This window comes from Hypanus sabinus, chromosome 19 (genome assembly GCF_030144855.1).
Source record: "Hypanus sabinus isolate sHypSab1 chromosome 19, sHypSab1.hap1, whole genome shotgun sequence".
NCBI classification, from domain to species: Eukaryota; Metazoa; Chordata; class Chondrichthyes; order Myliobatiformes; family Dasyatidae; genus Hypanus; species Hypanus sabinus.
Genome location: NC_082724.1, coordinates 47,152,651 through 47,175,143, shown reverse-complemented (window position 1 = coordinate 47,175,143; position 22,493 = coordinate 47,152,651). Strand labels below are relative to the sequence as shown.

General features: G+C 40.1%; 1 protein-coding gene across 1 annotated transcript in view; it reads right to left on the bottom strand.

Annotated features, from left to right (window-relative positions):
- Positions 1–22,493, bottom strand: part of LOC132377906 (metabotropic glutamate receptor 7-like) — a 781,248-nt gene that overhangs the window by 300,261 nt on the left and 458,494 nt on the right. The window contains exon 6 of the mRNA XM_059944374.1: positions 1,649–1,849. Coding sequence (XP_059800357.1) covers positions 1,649–1,849 — 201 coding nt within the window. The remainder of the gene's footprint in view (positions 1–1,648; positions 1,850–22,493) is intronic.

The following is a 22,493-nucleotide window of genomic DNA, read 5'->3' as shown; positions in this document are numbered from 1 at the left end:
CACTTTCACTCTTTATATACCTGAGCAAAATTTTTGGCATCCGATTTGATATTATTGGCTAGCTTTCATGTTTCATCTTTACTTTCCTTATGGCTTTTTATTGTCTTCTGCTGTTTTTTTAAAATTTCCAAATGATCTAATTTCCCATTAAATTTGGTACATTGTATGTCCTCTCTTTTGCTTTTTAGGCTGTCTTTGACTTCCCTTGTCAGCCATGGTTGTTTCATCGTCCCTTTAAATTAATTCTTAATCTTTGTGTTTTATCTATCCTGTGCCTTCCAAATTGGACCAAGAAACTCCAGCCATTTCAGTTCTGCTGTGATCCCTGCAAGTCTTCCATTCCAATCACCTTCGGCCAGCTCCCCTCTCATACAACTGTAATTCTATTTACTCCACAGTAACAATGATATGTCTGACTTTAGTTTCTGCCTCTCAAACTGCAGGGGTGATTTCTATCATGTTATTATCACTGACTCCTGAGGGTTCCTTTACCTCAAGCTCCTTAATCAAATCTGTTTCATTACTGAATACCCAATCCAGAATTGCCTTTCCCCAGGTGGGCTCAACCACAACCTGCTTTTAAAAAGTCATCTCATAGGCATTCTAAAATTCTCTCTCTTGAGATCCAATACCAACCTGATTTTCTTATCACAAAATTGTCCTTTTTATGTGCCTTTTCTATACATAGGATTATCACCCTTCCTTTTAATAAATATTTGATAGTGTCTTTTCAAGGTGACCTCATCCCCTATGGTCACAGCAGCTTGCTTGGTTGCAGGTGTTTACTTTCAGCAGTTTCCATGGCAGTGACAGTATTTATATAGCAGATCTCCTAACCCCATGCTGTTATCCTCATTTTTCTCTTAACAATAATGAAAAGGTTACATGGCACCATATCACCATCTACTTCACAACAGGTGGCACACAGAAGTAAAAAATGAGAACAAAGTCAGGAAAATGTCAAAGAGATGATTAGAGAGACCCAAATGCTTAGAAGAAAAAGACATAAAAGCAAGAGAGTTTATTTGAGAATTCAGCCTTCAGGTTTACAATTCATTTGAATAGAACCTTCCATTTTCTAAAATTGGATTTCTTACCACTGTGGTATTAACAATTCCTTATCTGCATTGAAGTCTCTATCATGTTTGCACCAATTCTTGCCATTCCCTATTCAATACCAAAATAATCATGGAAAACCTTGCAGTTACTGCTACCTCACTGTACCCAGTATTGACATGTCTTTTAACTTTTATTTACTTCATTATTAACTTCATTATTGCTATTAACTTCATTTACAATAACGAAGTCCAGATTTGCACCAGCTGTATTTATTATTTAAAGTTATCTTTTCTCTGGTGCAATTTATTAAAAACTTAAGAAAGAGAAGATGGTAACACAATCTCACATTTGTTGACCATTTGGACAATGACTACAGTTTACTTAAGACGTACTTAATGTGACCAAGTTTAAAATGACATATGTTGCAGAGTATTTACTTATTAGATTGTTAAAATTAAAGAAAATCAGAACATTTGATTTTATCATATGTGAAATGCCAATGTAACTGAATAACGGCAAATACACAATGAATACAAATGAGGTCGTATTTTCCTTGACTTCTCTGACAATGTTAAATCAACACACTTACCATTAAAATGTATATTGCGGATGTACCGCAGGAGGTCTTCTCCACTAATTGGGTCCATCGCAGGACAGATGCCAATGTAGCCAGGGCACAAATTTTTGTGCATGTTCTGCAGTGCGTGGGCCATGGCATATACAGCATCAATCACAAACTGAACTTTACCTTCCTGTTGGTATTGGGAGTGCAATCCAATCCTTTCTTCTCCTGTGGGAAGGGAAAATCAACAGTGAAAAATAATTGTCACAAAATGCTCATCCGAAGAGAACTCATTTTGTAAGCTAGAAGATCAAAGACATAACTTGATAAATAGTTAATAGGATTGCATTCTTCAGTTGGATAGCTTAGTATACGATTTTTAAAAATTAAAACACAATGGATATTTCACTGTTGAATGAAACTATTAAACATAAGACTATTGTTATTGACACTATGATATAGAGCTCTATTAAGGCTACATTCTATCATGGAGAAAATGTTTACAATATTTGTTCTAGGATATAATTGATGTAAAAATGTCTTCTACCACATGATTTTAATAAGAAAGGTAATGGATAACAACATAAATCAGCAAGTTGTTCTGTTATGTCTCCTCTCACTGTGAAAGGGGAGAGAGAGAGAGAAAGCCTGTGCCATGTCGAACTGTCAGGTCAACAATCAGTTTTTGTTGTACTGCAGATCATGATCTTTATGGGGAGCCTTTGCTGTTGCATGCTAGGTGGGTGGTGGGTACTGATTTTTTTTGTGGCAGCAGGTGGAGGTGGGGAGTAGGGGGTTTGGGGTTCTAATGTTTTACAGGTAACTGTCACACATTCTTTGGAGCAATCTTTTGTTTCTGTGGATGTCTGCGAAGAACATGAATGTCAGAATGTGTATTTCATACATTTCTCTGATATTAAATGGAACTACAGAAATATTGAACTATTGTGATAACTGAGAATTTCTGCTGAAATTCAGCTCGGGGCATGAATGGCATTTAGCACTGTTTGCTAAATTCAAGGATGAATGATTCCAATGTATTATCTCCATTGAAGGTAAAACAGATGAAATATTTGTGGAAATACCTGTCTAAAATTGTGTCCAGTCGTTGAAGATTATAAGCTATATTATGGTGAAAAGGTGACATGTTTGGATATAATGTGCATCCTGACATGGTTGATAATTCAGTACATTTTGGAAGAGTATAGGAGGTGACAGATGAAGTATGCAATATACACTCACTGCCCACATTATTAGGTAGATCTGTACACCTGCTGATTAATGCAAATATCTAATCAGTCAAACATGTGGTAGCAACTCAATGCATCATAGTCTGTAGACATGGTTAAATGGCTCAGTTGTTGTTCAGATCAAACATCAGAATGGGGGAGAACCGTGATCTAAGGGACTCTGATCATGGAATGATTGTTGGTGCCAGACAGGGAGTTTTGAATTTCTCAGAAACTGCTCATCTCCTGGGATTTTCACACATATCCATCTCTAGAGCTTACAGGAAAATGTGCAAACAACACCCAAAAAACAAAATCCAGCGAGCAGCAGTTCTGTGAGAAAAAATGCCTTGTTAAGGCGATACCTAATAAAATTGCCACTGAATGCATATTGGTCTAATACGGCTGACAGCCTATTAGTGCAATAGCATGTTTGTTGCAGACCTTTCTTTTGCCCTCAGATGTTATCTAGAGACAAAAAAAGATTTAGGAATGAAGATGATATCCCGTTTTGAAACATTTCATGGTATTAAATACCTCCACTTTGACTTTTTTCTGGTTAGAAAAGATCAAGTATATTTATTCCAGTCTCAATGTGTAAATCATTCTAACAAAATTCATTTGAATCCATGTTCGAGCATTCATTTGAATAACATATATTCACTCTTATACAAGATTCCTAAATTCTTAGAGATTCATCCACAAAGGAAGATCTGACTGATTCCTCTGAACCAGGAAGATTTCTCCGTCATTTAGTCCTTTCCTTGGGAATTAGGAAATACCATCAGGAAAATGGAAGGCAAGTCCTCCTTCTTCAAGTGTGAACATTTCTTGAGTTTGAAAAAACTTGAAGTGGCATTAGACCATCATACTATGGTGGAATTACTTTCTCACCCAGAGATATTGGAAGTTCCAAGTCTTCTAAGCATAATCAATGCTCTAGTTGTATTATCACCTACATTTTAAATCATTCTAAACCCCAGCAGAAAGAAAACTCAATGCTGGATGAAATTGTGATCTTAATATGGGCTGACTTTAAGTGGCAGACCGGAAATGGGAAACGGCTACTATGCATCACTGAGAGACAGCAGGACATAATGCCATTGGAGATGGAACTTGGTCTTAGCTGTGACATCAGACTGATAGGATTGTTTTGCAGTGATACTGACAGGCTCCTTGATGGCCTCTCAGGCAAGGATAGATCCATTAACTTAGATTAGAATAGGCCTTCATCCATCTATAATGTTCTGCTTTTGAAGTTTCTTCTGCAATAAAATGTTGCAGTAGCAACATTAACTCTATATCATGTGATGATGAAGATCAATATTGGATGTTAAGCCATATCTGTATAACATGGATACCATCCCATCCATTAAAAAGCCTAATCATTTCTAACAATTGATTTCCTGCAGTTGAAGTATAACATGGAGCAGTTGTGCCAGAATATCTTAAGTCCTTAAATCAGTGGCTCAGTGGCCATTTACCACAAATATCTTGCCCCTCCCCCACCCGTCAAGATAAATGGTCTCCAAGGTATTACTGTGCACTGTGATTATTGAGTGTAGGCAGTGAATAACTAATTTATGGGCAGTAACTCATATAGTTCAATGATTATTGATTTGACACAATGAATTGGAAAGATAAGTCTGAAAGTCACACCTGGCACTTTAATTATTTAACAAAGGAAAAAGAAAAACAATAAAATATACTGGTTTCAGCAAACTAGTAAAGTCAAATATGTTGATGAATACAAGCATCCTTTGACTTTCAACTTCACAAACAATATAGAAAACTAAGAGTGCAGACAAATTGAAATAATCATCACAGGCCAAAGCAAAGCAAAGCAACAAGGCCTGTAGATTTTATAGGCTCCATAAGCCTATTGTGCTGAGCAGCTCTTCTAGGCTGACATGGATTTATCTCAAGGCCCATGACTACTCCTGAGTGTAGATTAAACAGCTATGCCAAAATTGGTGGTGCATGGGGCATTTGAAATGAATGACCCTATACAGTTTAATTCCTGCATCTGTGATCATTTACTGCATGCTGACTTGGAATGCTTGAATTCCTTGATACAGTGTATGGCGACGTCAAAGGCTGAGCATTCCTGGACTCATCTCAGACTAAGCAGTGCCCACATGGATAATCAAGGTATTCAGATTTGACAAGGGTACTGTTATCTTACTCAGTATTTATCCTTAACTGACCTTGCAAATCTGCTGTACATGCAGCTCCAACAACTTTGATACCAAATCAGTCTTAAAGAGTCTGGCCTCATTTAGAGCCATGATTTTAACCCATTAATTGTCAATCATTGAGACTCTCAACACAGTTTTTAGCAGTTCTGCTCATGATATCACAGTGATGCAAAGGTTTGTAATGCTGCCTCACAACTCGAATCACTGATCTTGAATTGTGACCTTTAGTGGTTCCTGTGTGGACTTGCTCTGTGACTGTTTGGGGACCCTTTGGTGCTCCCACTTCCCAAGTCCATAGCAATTGTTAGATTAATTGGTAAGTGTAAGTTAGCAAAGTGCATGTGCATAATAAGAGAATCAGAGGGAAGTTAGTGGGCGTTTGAGAATAGGTTACAGGGAAGTAAATATCGAACTATAATCAACGGCAATGCTATGAGATCTGGCATAAACAATGGAATGAATGGCCACTTTCAGAATCAGAATCAGGTTTAAAATCACTGGCACATGTTTGTCATGAAATCTGTTGCTTTGCGGCAGCAGTACATTCAAATACATATTAATGAAAACTAAATTATAATAAGTACATATAAAAAGGAAATTCAAATAAAATATGTATTGTAAAAAGGGAGAAAATATACTTAAGTAGTGCTCATAAGGTCATTAACTATTCAAACATCTGACGAGAGAGAGAGAGGGGGAGAGAGGGGGAGAGAGGGGGAGAGAGGGGGAGAGAGGGGGAGAGAGGGGGAGAGAGGGGGAGAGAGGGGGAGAGAGGGGGAGAGAGGGGGAGAGAGGGGGAGAGAGGAGGGCTTTCTTGAAACATTGAATGTGTGTCTTGCAGATCCTATACCTCCTCCTTGTTGGTAGAAATGAGAAGATGCTATATCCTGGGCGATAGGGATCCTTCTTGAGGCATTACCTTTCTAAGGTACCCTGGATGCTGGGAAGGCTAGTTTCCATGATAGAGCTGGCAGAGTTTACAACTTTCTGCAGCTTTTTATGATCTTATGCAGTGGCCCCTCCATACCAGATTGCGATGTAACCAGTTAGAATAGTCTGCATGGTACATCGTTAGAAACTTTGGTGACATACCAATTCAAATTAAATCAGGCTTAATTGTCATTTAAATCATATTTGGATATAGCTAAATGAGACAGCGTTCCTCAAAATCCTAATGAAATATAGCTACTGCGGTGCCTTTTTTGTAATTACATCAATATGTTAGGCCCTGGATAGATCCTCATAGATGCTGACACCTGGGAACTTGTAACTGCTCATCCTTTCTACTTCTGGTCCCTCTAAGAGGACTGGAGTGTGTCTCCTCAATATCTCCTTTCTGAAGTCCACAATCAATTCCTTGGTCATACTGACACTGAGTGCAAGGTTGTTGCTGGTACACCACTCAACCAGCTGAGCTATCTCTCTTTTGTACGCCTCCTCATCACCATCTGAAATTCTGCCAATAATAGTTGTGTCATCTGCAGATTTAGAGATATAAGGAATCATTATGAGGAATGATACAGGAAACATTGTAAAGAATGATACAGGAGACAAACAATGTGCTGTTTGGCCCATTCAAGAGATAGATGCAATAGGCTTTCCGTGTTTACAGTACTTATATTTGGTATTATAGATAATTTAAGTGATTTTTGATGCAGTAACTGATGCAATAATGTTTTAGAATCCAGATGATTCCAATAGTACTGTGAACAGAACATAGCAATAAATACTAAATCACCATTGACTTATGGGGATTATATGATAATTCTTAAAAAGATTACTCAAACAGAGACAGCATAGTTCAAAAACCTCAACACAGACAACACTGTATGCCAGAGGAGTCACAAAATATCATTGGCAATGTACCAAAGAAACTGGCAGCTATCCACTACACGGATAAATGAATCAATGTCAATGTCCTATTCCAGGCCAACATCCCTAACACAAAGGCTCTGATTACATTCAACCTGCACTAAGGGGCAGACAACATAGCTTTGATGTCTCAAAACCAGATTAATGTGACTGAAGCTCTATTCCAAGTTCTATCATGGGAAGAGGTAGCACGGAGACAGAGAGAAGGATTTAATTATATGCTGAGAACCTCCTCTCGAAACAGTAACATCCCTGTTGACTCTTGGGAATTTTAGCCCATTCTGCTTAAAGTGGAGAAGGAGCATTCAGACTGGCACTGAGAAAGTTGAATCCATGCATCAGCAGCAAACAGAATCCTATTACAACTGGAGGAAGAAGACACTACCACATCTACCCTGTCAAGAATCATGTGCAAATTTCTATGTCGGGATGCTGTTTATTGACTATAGCTCAACATTTAACACATCACTTCTCCAGTCGTGATTAAAAAGCTACAGAACCTGAGCCTCTGTACCTCGTGGTACAACTGGATTCTTGATTTCCTAACCAGAAGACGGCAACCTGTACGGATTGGAAATAACATCTTCGTCTCACTGACAATCAACTGTCATGTCCGCAGCCCCCTCCTTTGTGAGAATCACAAGAGCACTAGTTGGGGGGGGGGGGGGTCAGTAGACCCAGGAAGTGGGAGAGAGAGAGATGTGCCGAATAGACACAGGAAGCGGGAGAGAGAGAGACGTGCCAAATACCGCGTTCCACCGGGATGCAAAATAAGGCAACACTGACTATTGTCTCATGGAGACCACGTGTAAAGCCCTCGGGCAAAGTGGGCTGGTTGAGAGAGAGATTGCATCATCCCAACCTGATTGATATTGGAGACCCCGTGAGGAAGTATAAAGGAGGGTCAAGGGGGGACAACCCCTTGAGACACACCAAGAAGACACGAGAGCGATCCCGTCTTAGCGGGAAGCCATTTTGAAGGAAGCCACATGCGTTAGATTCCGGGCCTGGAATCTGTGGCTGGAATCACGGAAAACTGCTTTTAACTAACATCGGGGGGAGCCCGCTCTCCTGATTCAACGGATTTGCTTCATAAAGACCTGGGCAAGTTTTTCTTTTCTCACCAATCTCTCTCTCTCTCCAACAAGTGAAAACCCAGTGCCCCCCCCCCCACCGAAAGCAGGAAGCCTGCAGGAATTTGAGTGACTTTTATATTTCCATCGGACACTATATTATCCCCTAGACAAACGATCGAGCTGTTTCTTATTGATGGTTATTATTAGACCCGCGCTTTTAGATTAAGTAGTGACTATGTATATTTGAGTGTTTATATTAATCTTACGTTTGTGCCCGTTTCATAAATAAAGACTTTTAAAAATAGTACCATCAGACTTCAATGGACCTCTCTATCTTTGCTGGTAAGTGATCCCGTTACGGGATTTCATAACACAACATTGGCACACCACAGGGACATGTGCTTAGCCCACTGCCTTACCCTCTCTACACCTATGACTGTGGTTAGATATAATTCAAATGCCATATATAAATTTTTTGATGATGCAACCACTATTGGCAGAATTTCAGATGGTGATGAAAGAGCAAGATATAAAAGTTAGTTGACTGGTGTCACAGCATAAACCTTGCAGTCAACATCAGCAAGTCCAAAGAGTCTAGCCAGGAATATAAAAGGGGATAGCAAAAGCCTTTTTTAGCTATGTGAAGAGAAAGAAGATAGTTCAGAACAATGTTGGCCCCTTGAAGAATGAATTGGGAGAAATTGTTATGGGAAACAGGGAAATGGCAACAGAATTTAATGCGTACTTTAGATCTGTCTTCACCAGGGAGGACATAAGCAATCTCCCAGATGTATGGATGGGCCAGGGTCATAAGATATCAGAGGAATTGAGACAGATTGACATTAGGAAAGAAACTGTGATGAGTAGACTGGTAGGACTGAAGGCTAATAAATCCCCGGGTCCAGATGGTCTGCATCCAAGGGTTCTAAAAGAGGTGCCTCAGGAAATTGCGGATGCATTGGTAATCATTTTCCAATGTTCCTTAGATTCAGGATCAGTTCCTGAAGGTTGGAGAGTGGCTAATGTTATCCCACTTTTCAAGAAGGGAGGGAAGGAGAAAACGGAGAACTATCGCCCTGTTAGCCTAACGTCAGTCGTGGGGAAGATGCTTGAGTCCATTATTAAGAACGAAATAGTGGCACATCTAGATGGCAGAAATAGGATTAGGCCGAGCCAGCATGGATTTACCAAGGGCAAATCATGCTTGACTAATCTGTTGGAGTTTTTTTGAGGGTGTAACAAGGATTTTAGACGAGGGTAAGCCAGTGGATGTTATATACCTAGATTTTCAGAAGGCATTCGATAAGGTGCCACTTAGGAGATTGGTGAGTAAAATCAGAGCTCATGGCATTGGGGGCAGGGTTTCAACATGGATAGAAAACTGTTTGGCAGATAGAAAGCAAAGGGTAGCAGTGAATGGGTATTTCTCGGACTGGCTGGAGGTGACTTGTGGGGTACCACAGGGCTCTGTATTGGGACCACAGCTCTTTACGATTTATGTCAATGATTTAGATGAGGGCATTGAAAACTATATCAGCAAGTTTGTTGACGATACTAAACTGGGTGGCAGTGTGACATGTGAAGAGGACGTTAGGAGAATACAGGGAGACTTGGATAGGCTGGGTGAGTGGGCAGATACTTGGCAGATGTCATTCAATGTGAATAAATGTGAAGTTATCCACTTTGGAAGCAGGAACAAGAGGGCAGAGTATTGTCTGAACGGTGTAGAGTTAGGTAAGGGAGAAATGCAAAGAGACCTAGGAGTCCTAGTTCACCAGTCAATGAAAGTGAATGAGCAAGTGCAACAGGCAGTGAAGAGGGCAAATGGAATGTTGGCCTTTGTTACAAGGGGAATTGAATACAAGAGCAAGGATGTCCTTTTGCATTTGTACAGGGCCCTGGTGAGACCACACCTGGAATATTGTGTACAGTTTTGGTCTCCAGGTTTAAGGAAGGACATTCTGGCAGTTGAGGAAGTGCAGCGTAGATTCACTAGGTTGATTCCTGGGATGGCAGGGCTGTCTTACGCAGAGAGATTGGAGAGATTGGGCTTGTACCCGCTGGAATTGAGGAGATTGAGAGGGGATCTGATTGAAACGTTTAAGATAATTAAAGGATTTGATAGGATTGAGGCAGGAAATATGTTCCAGATGTTGGGAGAGTCCAGTACCAGAGGGCATGGATTGAGAATAAGAGGTCAGTTATTTAAAACAGAGTTGAGGAAGAGCTTCTTCTCCCAGAGAGTTGTGCAGGTGTGGAATGCACTGCCTCGGAAGACGGTGGTGGCCAATTCTCTGGATGCTTTCAAGAAGGAGCTAGATAGATATCTGATGGATAGGGGAATCAAGGGATATGGGGACAAGGCAGGGACTGGGTATTGATAGTGAATGATCAGCCATGATCTCAGAATGGTGGTGCAGACTCGAGGGGCCGAATGGTCTACTTCTGCACCTATTGTCTATTGTCTATTGATTGTGGTCTTTAGAAAGGGTAAGTTGAGGAAACACAAACCGATTTTCATAGAGTGATCAGCAGTGCAGAGAGTGAGCAATTTCAAGTCCCTGGGTGTCAATTTCTCCGAGAACCCATCCTGAACACAATATGTAGACACATCTATAAAGAAGGCAAGACAGCAGTGATATTTCGTTAGAAGGTTGAGGAGACTTGGTTTGTCAATTGAGAACACTCAAACTTCTACAAATGTACCCTGAAGAACAATCTGACTGGCTGCATCACCATTTAGCATGGGGATGGGAGGCTACTGCAGAGATTAAAGTAAATTGCAGAAACTTGTAAAATTAGTCAGCTCCATCATGGGTACTAGCCTCTGTCATATTCAAGAGACCTTCAAGGAGCAGTGCCACAGGAAGGTGGCATCCATTATTATGGATCTCCACCACCCACGGCATGCCCTCTGTAACTCTCAGGAAGAAGGTACAAAAGCTGGAAGGCACACACTCAGTAATTCAGGAACAGCTTCTTCCCCTCTGCCATCTGATGTCTAAATGGGCATTGAACCCGTGAACACAACCTCACTACTTTTTCATTTCTGTTTTTTTTATTTGCAGCACTTATTTTAATTTAACTATTTAATAGAACTATTTACACTTAATGTTACTCAGTCTTTTTCTATATTTACTTATTATGTATTTCATGTACTGCTGCTGTAAAGTTAACAAATTTCACCGTTAGTTCAACAAATTACATGACATATACCTGTGATACCAATTCTGATTTGTCTCCATAGTCAAATCTTCAATTTCTCTACTGGCTTCATTACTTACCTTGGAAGACACAGAACCAAAGTGGAAGTAAGTCATCGTGGTTCAGGGAGGCTGCCTGAGCTAAGGTTGCCTTTTCTACTTATTGCTCTGAGCACAACATTTTCCTTACCAAACAGTATTTCAGTGTGGTATCAATAATTAGATCTTTCAAGTCCACCATTGATTGCACTGCATATCTGACACTTGGAAAAGTTTTCTTGCCTTTTCTAATATTGTGAAATTACTTTCCTGAATTGATTGTGCTGAAAGTAAAAAAATAATAATTCTGAGGTATTTGCCATGTTAAGCAGGCGTTGGAGCCAATGGATCAGAATCAGGTTTATTATCACTGACATGTGCTGTTAAATTTATTGTTTTGTGGCAGCAGTACAGTGGAATGCATAAAAATGCTACAGATTATAATTTAAAAATCCATAAAACAGTTTAAATTAAATGGGTAGTGCAAAAAGAAAGCAAAAATAGCTTTCATGGGTTCATTGTCTATTCAGAAATCTAATGGTGGAGGGTAAGAAGATGTTCCTAAGAAGTTGAGTGTGTGTGTCTTCAGGCTCCTGTACCTCCTCTCTGATGGTAGTAATGAGAAAAAGGCATGTCCTGGGTGGTAGAGGTCCTTAATAATAGTCTGCATGCTGTATTATTTAAATTTCCATTTTATTTTGCCCTTTTTTTTTAGAAAGCTTGAGCTATCCCTTTCTTTGAAGTGAACAGGGAATATTAAACAACTTTCAGTCACCTCTTCCAAAACCTGTTTGGTGGAACTCCAGCAGTCAACTTTCAGTATTCATATTGGAACCATTTAATACTCTCATCCGGAGGAAAACAGTTTACCCCCAGAAGGTGGCTGCTATGCTTTTATCAACAACTTCTTGCAGTAATGCCTTTTTAATATAGAAAAATATAAATGATAAACCCCACAATAAGAAGAAAAATGATCTCAGTCAAACCTCCTCACAAACACAAAATAATTCTAGAACCTCATAAGATTCAAACCTTATCATGGCGTGTTCAATAAAAAATGTCACCAAAACCAAGGAGATGATCGTCGATTTCAGATGGTCTCAGCCTGGGCACACACCCCTCAGCATCAGCGGCTCCACAGTGGAAAGAGTGGAAAGCATTAAGTTCCTTGGGGTGCAGATCTCAGACAATCTCACCTGGTCTAGGAACACCACTGGGATTGTGATACAAGCCCAGCAGAGATTGCACTTTCTGAGGTGGTTTAAACAAGTATCACTCCCCATTAACATCTTAACTACATTCTACAGAGGAGTGGTTGAGAGTGTGCTGACATTTTGCATCGCAACCTGGTACTCCAGCTGCAGTGCTGCCAACAACAAAGCCTTGCAGACGGTGGTTAGGGGAGCAGAGATGGTTATTGGAGTCTCCCTACCTTCTGTCCAAGACCCCTTTCAGAGTTGATGCCTCCAGAAGACACGATACATCATTAAAGACCCCTCACACCCTCTCCATGAACTGTTTGTTCTTCTGCCATCAGGCAAATGTTACAGGAGCATCAAAACTAAAAACCACAAGGCTACTAAACAGCTTCCTCCCACAGGCAGTCAGACTGCTAAATAGCTGCTCTACCAGACTCTGCTTTGGACACTTTTAACTTGCACTGGACACTTATAACTTGATTTTAACTGACATGTGGCTGTTGTGTTTTACTATTTATTGTTATGTTTATTATTTAGTGTTGTGTTTGTTATGTTGTGATTGCTCTGCTCCTCTAAACACTGTCTCATTCTGCCCTGCAGAGCTGATGTACAGTTAGAATGACAATAAAGTTTTTGTATCTTGAACTGAATCTTGAAAAAAGATACTGGTCAAATTCTAAAGGTACAAATTTGCATCAGATTGGCTTTATGATACCACGCACAATTCAGGATTTAAGAAATTGTTTGCATTAACTATCTTTATTTTGCAGTTATAAATGATTGCAACTCAGATTAAATACATCAGATAAATTGGTTATCTTGTATAATTTTGCAAGTCCGACTACACTTAATTTGTCAAATTAATATACAATGCATTTAATGACTTCTTACCCTAAGTAATTTTTAATACTATTTTTTGGCATTGGAATTAGTTAACGTACTGGAAAGAGTACCTTCTGCCTGCAAGTAATCAATGTTTGTGTTAACTGTTTGCTTAATAAATTAATTTAATTCATGGATAGAAGGATTAGTCATTAAAAATGTTTATAGGCTGTTCATTTGTCTCTAATTAATTTCTCATAAAATATCAAATAATAAATTGTTAATAGATTAAGTGGTAACTTAAAGAAACATTATTGAAATTTATTTTGAGTGTACTGTTCACATGATTAATGAAGTGTATAGTGTTATATTAACTTGACAAAAACAGCAGAATTAAAAAGCAGTTGGGTCCTTAAACTGAACAGAAAGATATAACATTTAAGAATTGGGATGGTATTGGGTATGCTATCTAGCTATCCATGAAGTTCTGAACTCAAGTGGGTGTCTTAACCTCTATCCAATATTGATTGTGATGGCTATCCTCACTAAAGTGAGGTTATACTCTAGCCACCTGTACTTCAATGTCTAGACCACCTCTCTGTTTATTCTCCATTGCTAATTTAGCTGTCAAACTCTCTAATTAGTGATGGGTCATCCCTCCCTATGAATCAGCAGGTACTTCCAGCTAGCAAAGTAGTTTAAACACAGTACAATTATTTTTTTGTATTGCATATTTAAACTTAAATAAAATTCTTTAAACGCTTTTAGAACTCACAGAGGATTTCTATCTTATAAAAAATATCCAAATTACAAACTATTTCTAAAACAAAGGTACATTTCCTATAAACTAAAAAGACATACCAAGAAGTTGTAGGCTAATGAATCATCCATCGCAGAAATCAAAGGCAGAGTAATGGCTTCTAGTCGCCCCATTTTTCTGTCATTCTTCTTGTCGTTCCTTAAGCATTCCTAACAAGTCTGACATTTCCTAACATTTATACTATTTGTTTGCTACTTGGTGACTTCATACACATTTCTTCAGATATTTTACTGGGAGATACAAACAGATGGGGCAGAGATCCCAGACACCCAAAGTTAATGCTGTCAGGACTGATTCTCTGAGTGTACAAATCTCCCAGCTATTGATAGATCAACTACAGTGTTTGATGCTAAGTGAGAGTGTCAGTCTGGTCTGCAAACTTCCTTGAACGTAGCCAGTTTTTCTTACACTGTACCTTTGAATAGGTATCCTGGTTTTGTGGGACAGCAGACTGTGCTCTGTAGGCAGCACTGTTTTTTTGCAAAGCTGTCCTTTTAACTTCAGATTCACTATTGCTTGCAATTTACATTAAGAACTGAAGACTGATTCTTGTTTATGACAAGAAGCTGAGCAGTGAATATTGTTTGGGAGTCTAAATTACTCAAAAATAACTCTTTTGATCTCTCAAAGTGTCAGCTGCTGTGTTAGAAAGTTGAGCTTGGCAAAAAGACCCCTGGGGTTTAAACAATGAATATCCATCACTGGATGGTGTCAGATCAGTTAGTCTATTGAAACACAAAATAAAGCATCCAGCAATGTAACTGTCACCATGTCTTCTTTCCTGATAGTCATCCTTTTGTTTCAGACATCCAAGGAAGGACCAGAATTAATTGGCCCATTGTAGCTACCCATGAGAAGGTTAAAAGTCAGCTTAAAATGTTGCTATCTATGCGGTGAAGATTCTAAAAGGTGGAAACATGCCCATGTGCCTTCACCTTTATCCCTCTTTGTTCCAAAAAATTGAAATTTTGTGATGTTGCAAGGTCTCCTGCAGATACGCAGCCAGTGACTGAAGGCACTGATCAAGTGAACTTTTTAAACCCAGATGATGTTGAACTTCTTCAGAGTTGTTAACTCCAGTCTCTTCCAATCATTTACCTGCAGCTTTAATATAGATTTTCTTTCTTTACAGGTGATGACTGGATTTCCTATTTCCAGCATTCCCTTTCATTTCAGATTTCCTCGTCAGTTTGGCATTTCAGAACCTAGCACAGTTCTTGTTAGTGTTATGAACCCCGTAACTGGGTCACTTACCAGCAAAGATAGAGAGGTCCATTGAAGTCTGATGGTACTATTTTAACAGTATTTATTGATAAAAATACACAAAATAATATCAATGCAAACATACAGATAATATACGTCGTCAATACTAAATCTAAAAGCGTGGGTATAATAATAATCAGTAAGAAATAGCTCTATCATTGTCTGGGGATAATGTATTGTCTGATGGAAATATAAAAGTCACTGTTAGTTCGTTCAAGCTGCAGCGTTTTGGTTTGAGAGAAAGATGGTTTAAAACTTGCCCAGTCCTTTTATGATGTCACTCCTTCGAGAGTCGTTGGAAGTTGGTTTCCCCGTTGTTTGCTGAAAGCCATTCTCCCGTGGTAAAAGCCACCGGTTCCGGGGCAAATGGAACCAAACGCATGTGGCCTCCTCCCACCAGCTTCCGCTATTACGGGATCGCTAGCGTTTCTTCTGGTGCGTCAGAGGGGCTGTTCCCACAGACCCTCTTTTATCCTGACTCACAGGGTCTCAGATGTCAATCAGGTTGGGATGATGCAATCTTTCCACCGACCTCCCACTCGGTTCATTGCCTGGGGCTTCGATGCATCGTACAGGATGCAATACACAAGTCCGTCTCCAAGAGACAATAGCCGGTATCAATGGGTCCGCCTTCTCGGAGGCCAGGTCACATTCCAATCTTTGTGAATTCTGCATGTCTTTCTCTCATTTCCTGCATCTCCTGAACGGACTCAATAGTGATCTTGCGATTCTCACAAAGGAGGGGGCTACCCCGCACCCTTCAGCCTCTCAGAGCTGTGGTACATTCATAACATTAGCTCTACAGGCTTTGTTCACATCAGACTATTTACTCTCCTCCTGTGATCATCAAGACTCTTAAACAGGACCAATAGCACTTCTACTACCCTAGGTGTCTTTGTCTCTGCCCAGATCTGGCCAGCCTTGCCCCTTTGTGCAAATTAAAACACATTTCTTTCCATAGTTTTCCCATTCTGATGAAAGTTCATTGACTGGAAATGCTAATTTGGTTTCACTCACCACAGATGCAGCATTTTTGTGCATCTTTCAGATTTAGAGCATATGTAGTATTCTGGATTATCAAGAGTGTAATTTTTTCTTGGTCATTCCAGTCTTCTGCTAGTACGTCCTGGGAAAAGCCATATAATATTACCAATATATTATCATTCAAACCAAACTCTAGCCATCACTCCTCCCTGATACTAAACGAACAAAAACACTCCTACCAGTTTACCTTCATTATTTCTCCCATGCTTTGACTATAAAACTCTACCAAACACTCTTATCAGACCTTTCTCGTATTCTGAATAGACTCTTGCCAAACCGTCCAACATTATTCAGTATTCAGGGTGAACATTGGGTCATATTTTTTTCAAACATATAAAATGTTACTTCACGATGTCTGAGAAGCAACCATTCACAAAAACTCTGCTTTCTCAGCTCTGACAGTTTAATATCCTCGGTATAAGTGTAACCAGCTCGAACATCGCAGGATTGTTAGCAGTAAGTGTGTTTGATATAATTGGCAAGTCTGAAACCTTCTATGCATGTTTTGGAAACATTGTAGCAGACCCCATTCATGAAACTGGACACATACCACAATGAATTTATCATTAGTGAGTGCTTTCAAACTCATCAAGACATTGATATTTTGGCAACAGATGTTGCCATCATACGAGTTATTTGTTGCACTTTCATCTTGAGGCATCATTGACAAAGGTGGCATAATTTCTGTTCAGAATATGGAAGTTTAAGGTAAAGATCACTGGCTCTAAATGATTCTTAATGATTCTGCGTAAGATAGCACAAAATTGTAATCTTCATTGAGGTTCAGCTTTAGTTGTCTTTTTAGTTTTTTTTAGGTTTGTGAGGATCAATTTGGAGACAGCAAGGGATTTAGTAGTCAAGTTGGGGTTTAGGAACAGTGATGTGGGAACATTAGAGGTCAGGCTGGAATATAAGCCTCGGGTTCATGTGATTTAGACATGGGACATCCGTGGTCAGATGTTGGATTGGCCAAACAGTGAGGACGAGAGCTGGTGGACCACGCCCAGTAAGCGAGTTATCATCACATTCCAGTATCATGGAGGTAGGAGGCACAAGGGCTGGTGACCTCCTAGGAACATGGAGTTGGCATGTCCAGAGTCCAAGGCCTAGTGTTCACGGTCCTCATTAGTGGGTCCTGAGGTCGATAGTGAAGACTGAGTCTGAAGGTCGATCAGCTTTGAGAGGCTGGTTAAGGACCACATCTGTAGCATGCTGCCAGCCACAGCGGACCCCCTACAATTCACCTACCGACACAACTTATCAAAAGATGATGCAATAGCCACAGCTCTACACACCGTCTTTACGCAGCTGGAGAAGAGGGATGCTTATGTAAGAATAATGTTCTTGGACTACATTTCAGCACTCAACACCATAATTCCTTCCAGGCTTGACAAGAAGCTCAGAGACCTTGGCCTTCACCCTGCCTTGTGTAGCTGAATCCTGGACTTCCTGTCAGATCGCCAGCAGGTGGTAAGAGTGGGCTCCCTTACCTCTGCCCCGCTGACCCTCAACACAGGTTGCCCTCCGGGCTGTATGCTAAGCCCCCTCCTTTATGCTCTGTATACCCATGACTGTGTCACCACCCACAGCTCCAATCTGCTAATTAAATTTGTTGACAATATTACACTGATTGGTCTAATCTCAAATAACAATGAGGCAGCCAACAGAGAGGAGGTCATCACCCTGACACAGTGGTGTCAAGAAAACAACCTCTCCCTCAACATTACAAAAACGAAGGAGCTGGCTGTGGCATACAGGAGGAATGGAGACAGGCTAACTCCTATTGACATTAATGAATCTGGGGTTGAGAGGGTGAATAGCTTTAAGTTCCTTGGCATTAACATCACTGAGGATCTCACATGATCTGTATGGTGTGGTGAAAAAGGCACAACAACAACTCTTCCACCTCAGATAGTCGAAGAAGTTGCGAATGGCCCCCCAAATTCTTTCTTTAGGGGCACAATTGAGAACATCCTAACTGGCTGCATCACTGCCTGGTATGGCAACTGTACTTCCCTCAATCAGTGGACTCTGCAGAGGGTGGTGCGGACAACTCAGCTCATCTGTAGATGTGAACTTTCCACTATTCCGGACATTTACAAAGGCAGGTGTGTAAAAAGGGTCTGAAGGATCGTTGGAGACCTGAGTCACCCCAACCACAACCCTTTCCAGCTGCTACCATCCAGGAGATGGTATTCATGCTGATGCAACTGTATTTCTATGTTTTATTGACTATCGTGTTGTAGATAATACATAATATTTATTATAAATTACTATAATTGTACATTGCACATTTAGACGGAGATGTAACGTAAAGATTTTTGTTCCTCATGTATATGAAGAATATAAATAATAAAGTTAATTCAAAGTCCAGAAGTCTGGGTCAGCGAATCCTTACGAGTCTGCGAGTGAAGTCAAAGACTAATGTCCTCAAATCCATGAGTCTGCTGGAGAGAAAAGTCGGGCTGTCCTGTGTTTGGAGTATTGTGTACGTGCAAGGGAGTAATAGGGCTTGTTTTGCTTTTGTGTTTTGTTGCTTGTTGTGCTCTATGCTCTACCGAGCATTGTGGGCAATCTATGTTGCCACCTGAATGTGTGTCGATACTTGCAGGCTGGCCCATCACATTGTTAGGTTGTTTTGGTTGTTAGTGCAAATGATGAACTTCACAGCGTGCTTCAATATACACGATAAATAAATGAATCAGAAACCGCACTGAAGCATGATGGGGCAAATCACCGCATGGAGATTTAATGTAGCCTTTGCAGTTTGAATTTTATAAACATTACGAAGTTCCATTTCTTCTGCCTTTCTGCCTCCACCTCTTTAGCTCCTCCATGCATTTTTCACATGTGTAGGCAGTCCTGCAGCTAGCTGCCACCATGAGGGTAATTTAAGAATCTGACTTCCATCCTTAAAATCAGTGTAGTTCTGAGGTACAGTTACTGATCCAAAACATTGATTGTTTTTTCCTTCCACAGGTATCGCTTGGCTGGCCAAGTGCTCCCAGCATTTCTGTTTTTATTTCAGGTTCCAGAATCTGCAGTATTATTTGTTTTCTACTTGATGTCTGTTGCTTTTCACAATTGATCTTTATGGAATGGATTCTAAATAATTAACTGCTGCAAATTCTGAAGATAATAATTTGGAAAGAAAGTTCTTGGTAACAATGGATTGAAAATACAATCTAATATACAATCTAATGACCCTTATAAACCCAAGTTCATAAAATTTAAATCACAAGATTACTCAATTCATCAGCTTCCAGAGCTTGTGAAGTGTGGCTGGTATTAAGTTTCTATTCAGAATTATGTATTTATATCAAATATTTATGAACTGCTTTAAGGAAAGTGGCTCTTTAACCAACTGTGACTGAAGAATGGTTCATCTTTCTATTTCAGTTAATTTAAGCATTCAGTGTATGTTGATTAAAAATGGCCCATTTGTATTATGCCTTTAACATTTACAAGATCTGCAAATACCATGCGTTGCCATAGAAATCCATATGGCCCCAAGTGCTGCTGATCCTTTACAAACATATTTCAGTCTAACTCCAATTCCCTCCATTTACAGATAAAGTGATCGTGTTGGAGGTGCTATTTACTTCTCTTTTCCCTGAACTCGAAAAAGTTACCCCTCTGGTTTTGACTTCACATGGTTCATCGCCATCTCAAGGTCTTGCTGTGAGTTACATGTGCATTCCTCAAAATGGGGTGCTGCATGTACTGTTCATGTAGTTGTTCACAGGTAAACCGAGGAAACCAATTGCAGACTGGCAGCTTGCGTAATGCCTCTTTCATTCCTTAACTTCCTTCACTGTTCTAATGAAGCACAATGTAAGCTTGAGTTACAGCGCCTCATCATATGACCAGGCACATTACATCCTTCCCAACTCAATATGGAGATCAACAACATCAACATTTCCAGCTATTTTATTTCTTATTACCATCTACTTTTGTCTTGCCATGTCACCTCTTTAGTCCATTATTCTCTCTAGCCATTCAACCTATAACAGGTCATCCCTTCAGCCTCACCTTCCTCATTTTGTTTCTAAGATGGCACTGAGTTTCAATATCCATCAAGGTCATGGCTCAGATTTAATGTTGTTTTCTTTTTTTTTGTAGATTCCTTGGGATGTTGTTTGGGACAGAGAGGGGAGTTAGTGGTCAGGACAAGGATATGGAGGGGAATTAAAGGCCATACTGGAGGCAGCCTCCGATCCACTTTCAAAGTCCAACATGCAGACAAGGGACATCGTAGTTGGATGTGAGGCCAGCAGATCTGCCTGAACAAGAGCTGATGGCCACCCCTTCTCCCTGTACGTTTCAGTGCACAAGTGATAAATAATTTTGAATATTGAATCACCTTTCTCTATAAACTCACTTCATCACTAACTTCACCTAATTTTGAAAAGTACTAAAGGAGTTACTTTCTTTTCTTTTCCTCCAATTTGAGTATTTCCATTACTTTGATTTTATTTCAGATTTCTAGCAACTGTCCAGCCGATGAAAATGTAATTGTTATAATGTAGAAGATATAGGAAGCTCCCTTAGACAACAAAATAAAATGGCTGTGAGAATCAGCTTTAATATCACAGGCATATGTCAGGAAATTTATTGTCCATAACTGATAAGCCATAAAACTGATTCTAATAATGTTATTTCAGGGTTAGAGATTTGGTCAAACAGTAGTTCTATAACTGTACATTCAATAGAGGTGGACTGGAAACAGAGTAGACAGCAGACACAAAAGGCTTTGATAATATTGAGATAACTTAGCTGGAAGATACTCAAAAAAAAAGTAGAAATAAATGATAAATTGCCCAGCACAAACAAATAAGGTTCCATCAAAAATGTTGGAAAATCAGTGAGCTTGAACAATCCATCTTATTCAAGGTAGTATCATGGAATCTTTTATATCTATCCTATAAAACTGATATTGCAATGCCTTTGTAACTACATTGAAGTTTCATCTTTACCTTGGGAAAAGGCTCAAACCTTCAACCTAAAGAATTGAATTGAATTGTCTTTATTTCTTATATCCTTCACATACCTAAGGCATAAAAATATTTATGTTACTTCTCTGTCTAAATGTGCAACGTGCATTCATGGTAATTTATAATAAATAGAAGTCAATTTAACATAGTATACACTCAAATCAGCATGAGTTAATCAGTCTGGTGGCCTGGTGGAAAAAGCTGTTCCGGAGCCTGTTGGTCCTGGCTTTTATGCTGTGATACAGTGTTGGCGCACGGCCAAGTGGTTAAGGCATTCATCTACTTATCTGAAGGTCGCTAGTTCAAGCCTTGGCTGAGGCTGCGTGTATGTCCTTGAGCAAGGCACTTAACCACACATTGCTCTGCAATGACACCGGTGCCAAGCTGTATCGGCCCTTGCCCTTCCCTTGGACAACATTGGTGGTGTGGAGAGGGGAGACTTGCAGCTTGGGCAACTGCCGGTCTTCCATAAAAATAAAAAAAAACCTTGCCCAGGCTTGCCCCCTGCAAACTTTCCAAGGCACAAGTCCATGGTCTATTGAGACTAACGGGGGGCCTACACAACACTGTTTCCCAGATAGTAGCAGCTGGAATAGTTTGTGGTTGGGGTGATTTGAGTCTTCAATGATCCTATGGGATCATTTACGCATTTACACAGATGTCTTTGTAAATGTCCTGAATCATGGGAAGTTCACAACTACAGATGTGCTGGGCTGTCCACACCACTCTTTGCAGAGACCTGCAATTAAGGAAGGTACAGTTCCCATACCAGGCAGTGATGCAGCCAGTCAGGATGCTCTCAGTTGTGCCCCCGTAGAAAGTTCTTGGGATTTGGAGGCCCATACCAAACTTCCTCAACCGTCTGAGGTGAAATAGACACCTTTTCACCACACAGCTGGTGTGTACAGACATGAGGTCCTCGGTGACGTGGATGCCGAGGAACTTGAAGCTGTTCACCCTCTCAACCCCAGATCTATCGATGTCAATAGGGGTTAGCCCATCTCGATTCCTTCTGTAATTCACAACCAGCTCCTTTGTTTTTGTGACATTGAGGGAGAGGTTGGTTTCTTGACACCACTGTGTCAGAGAGATGACTTCCTTCCTGTAGATCAC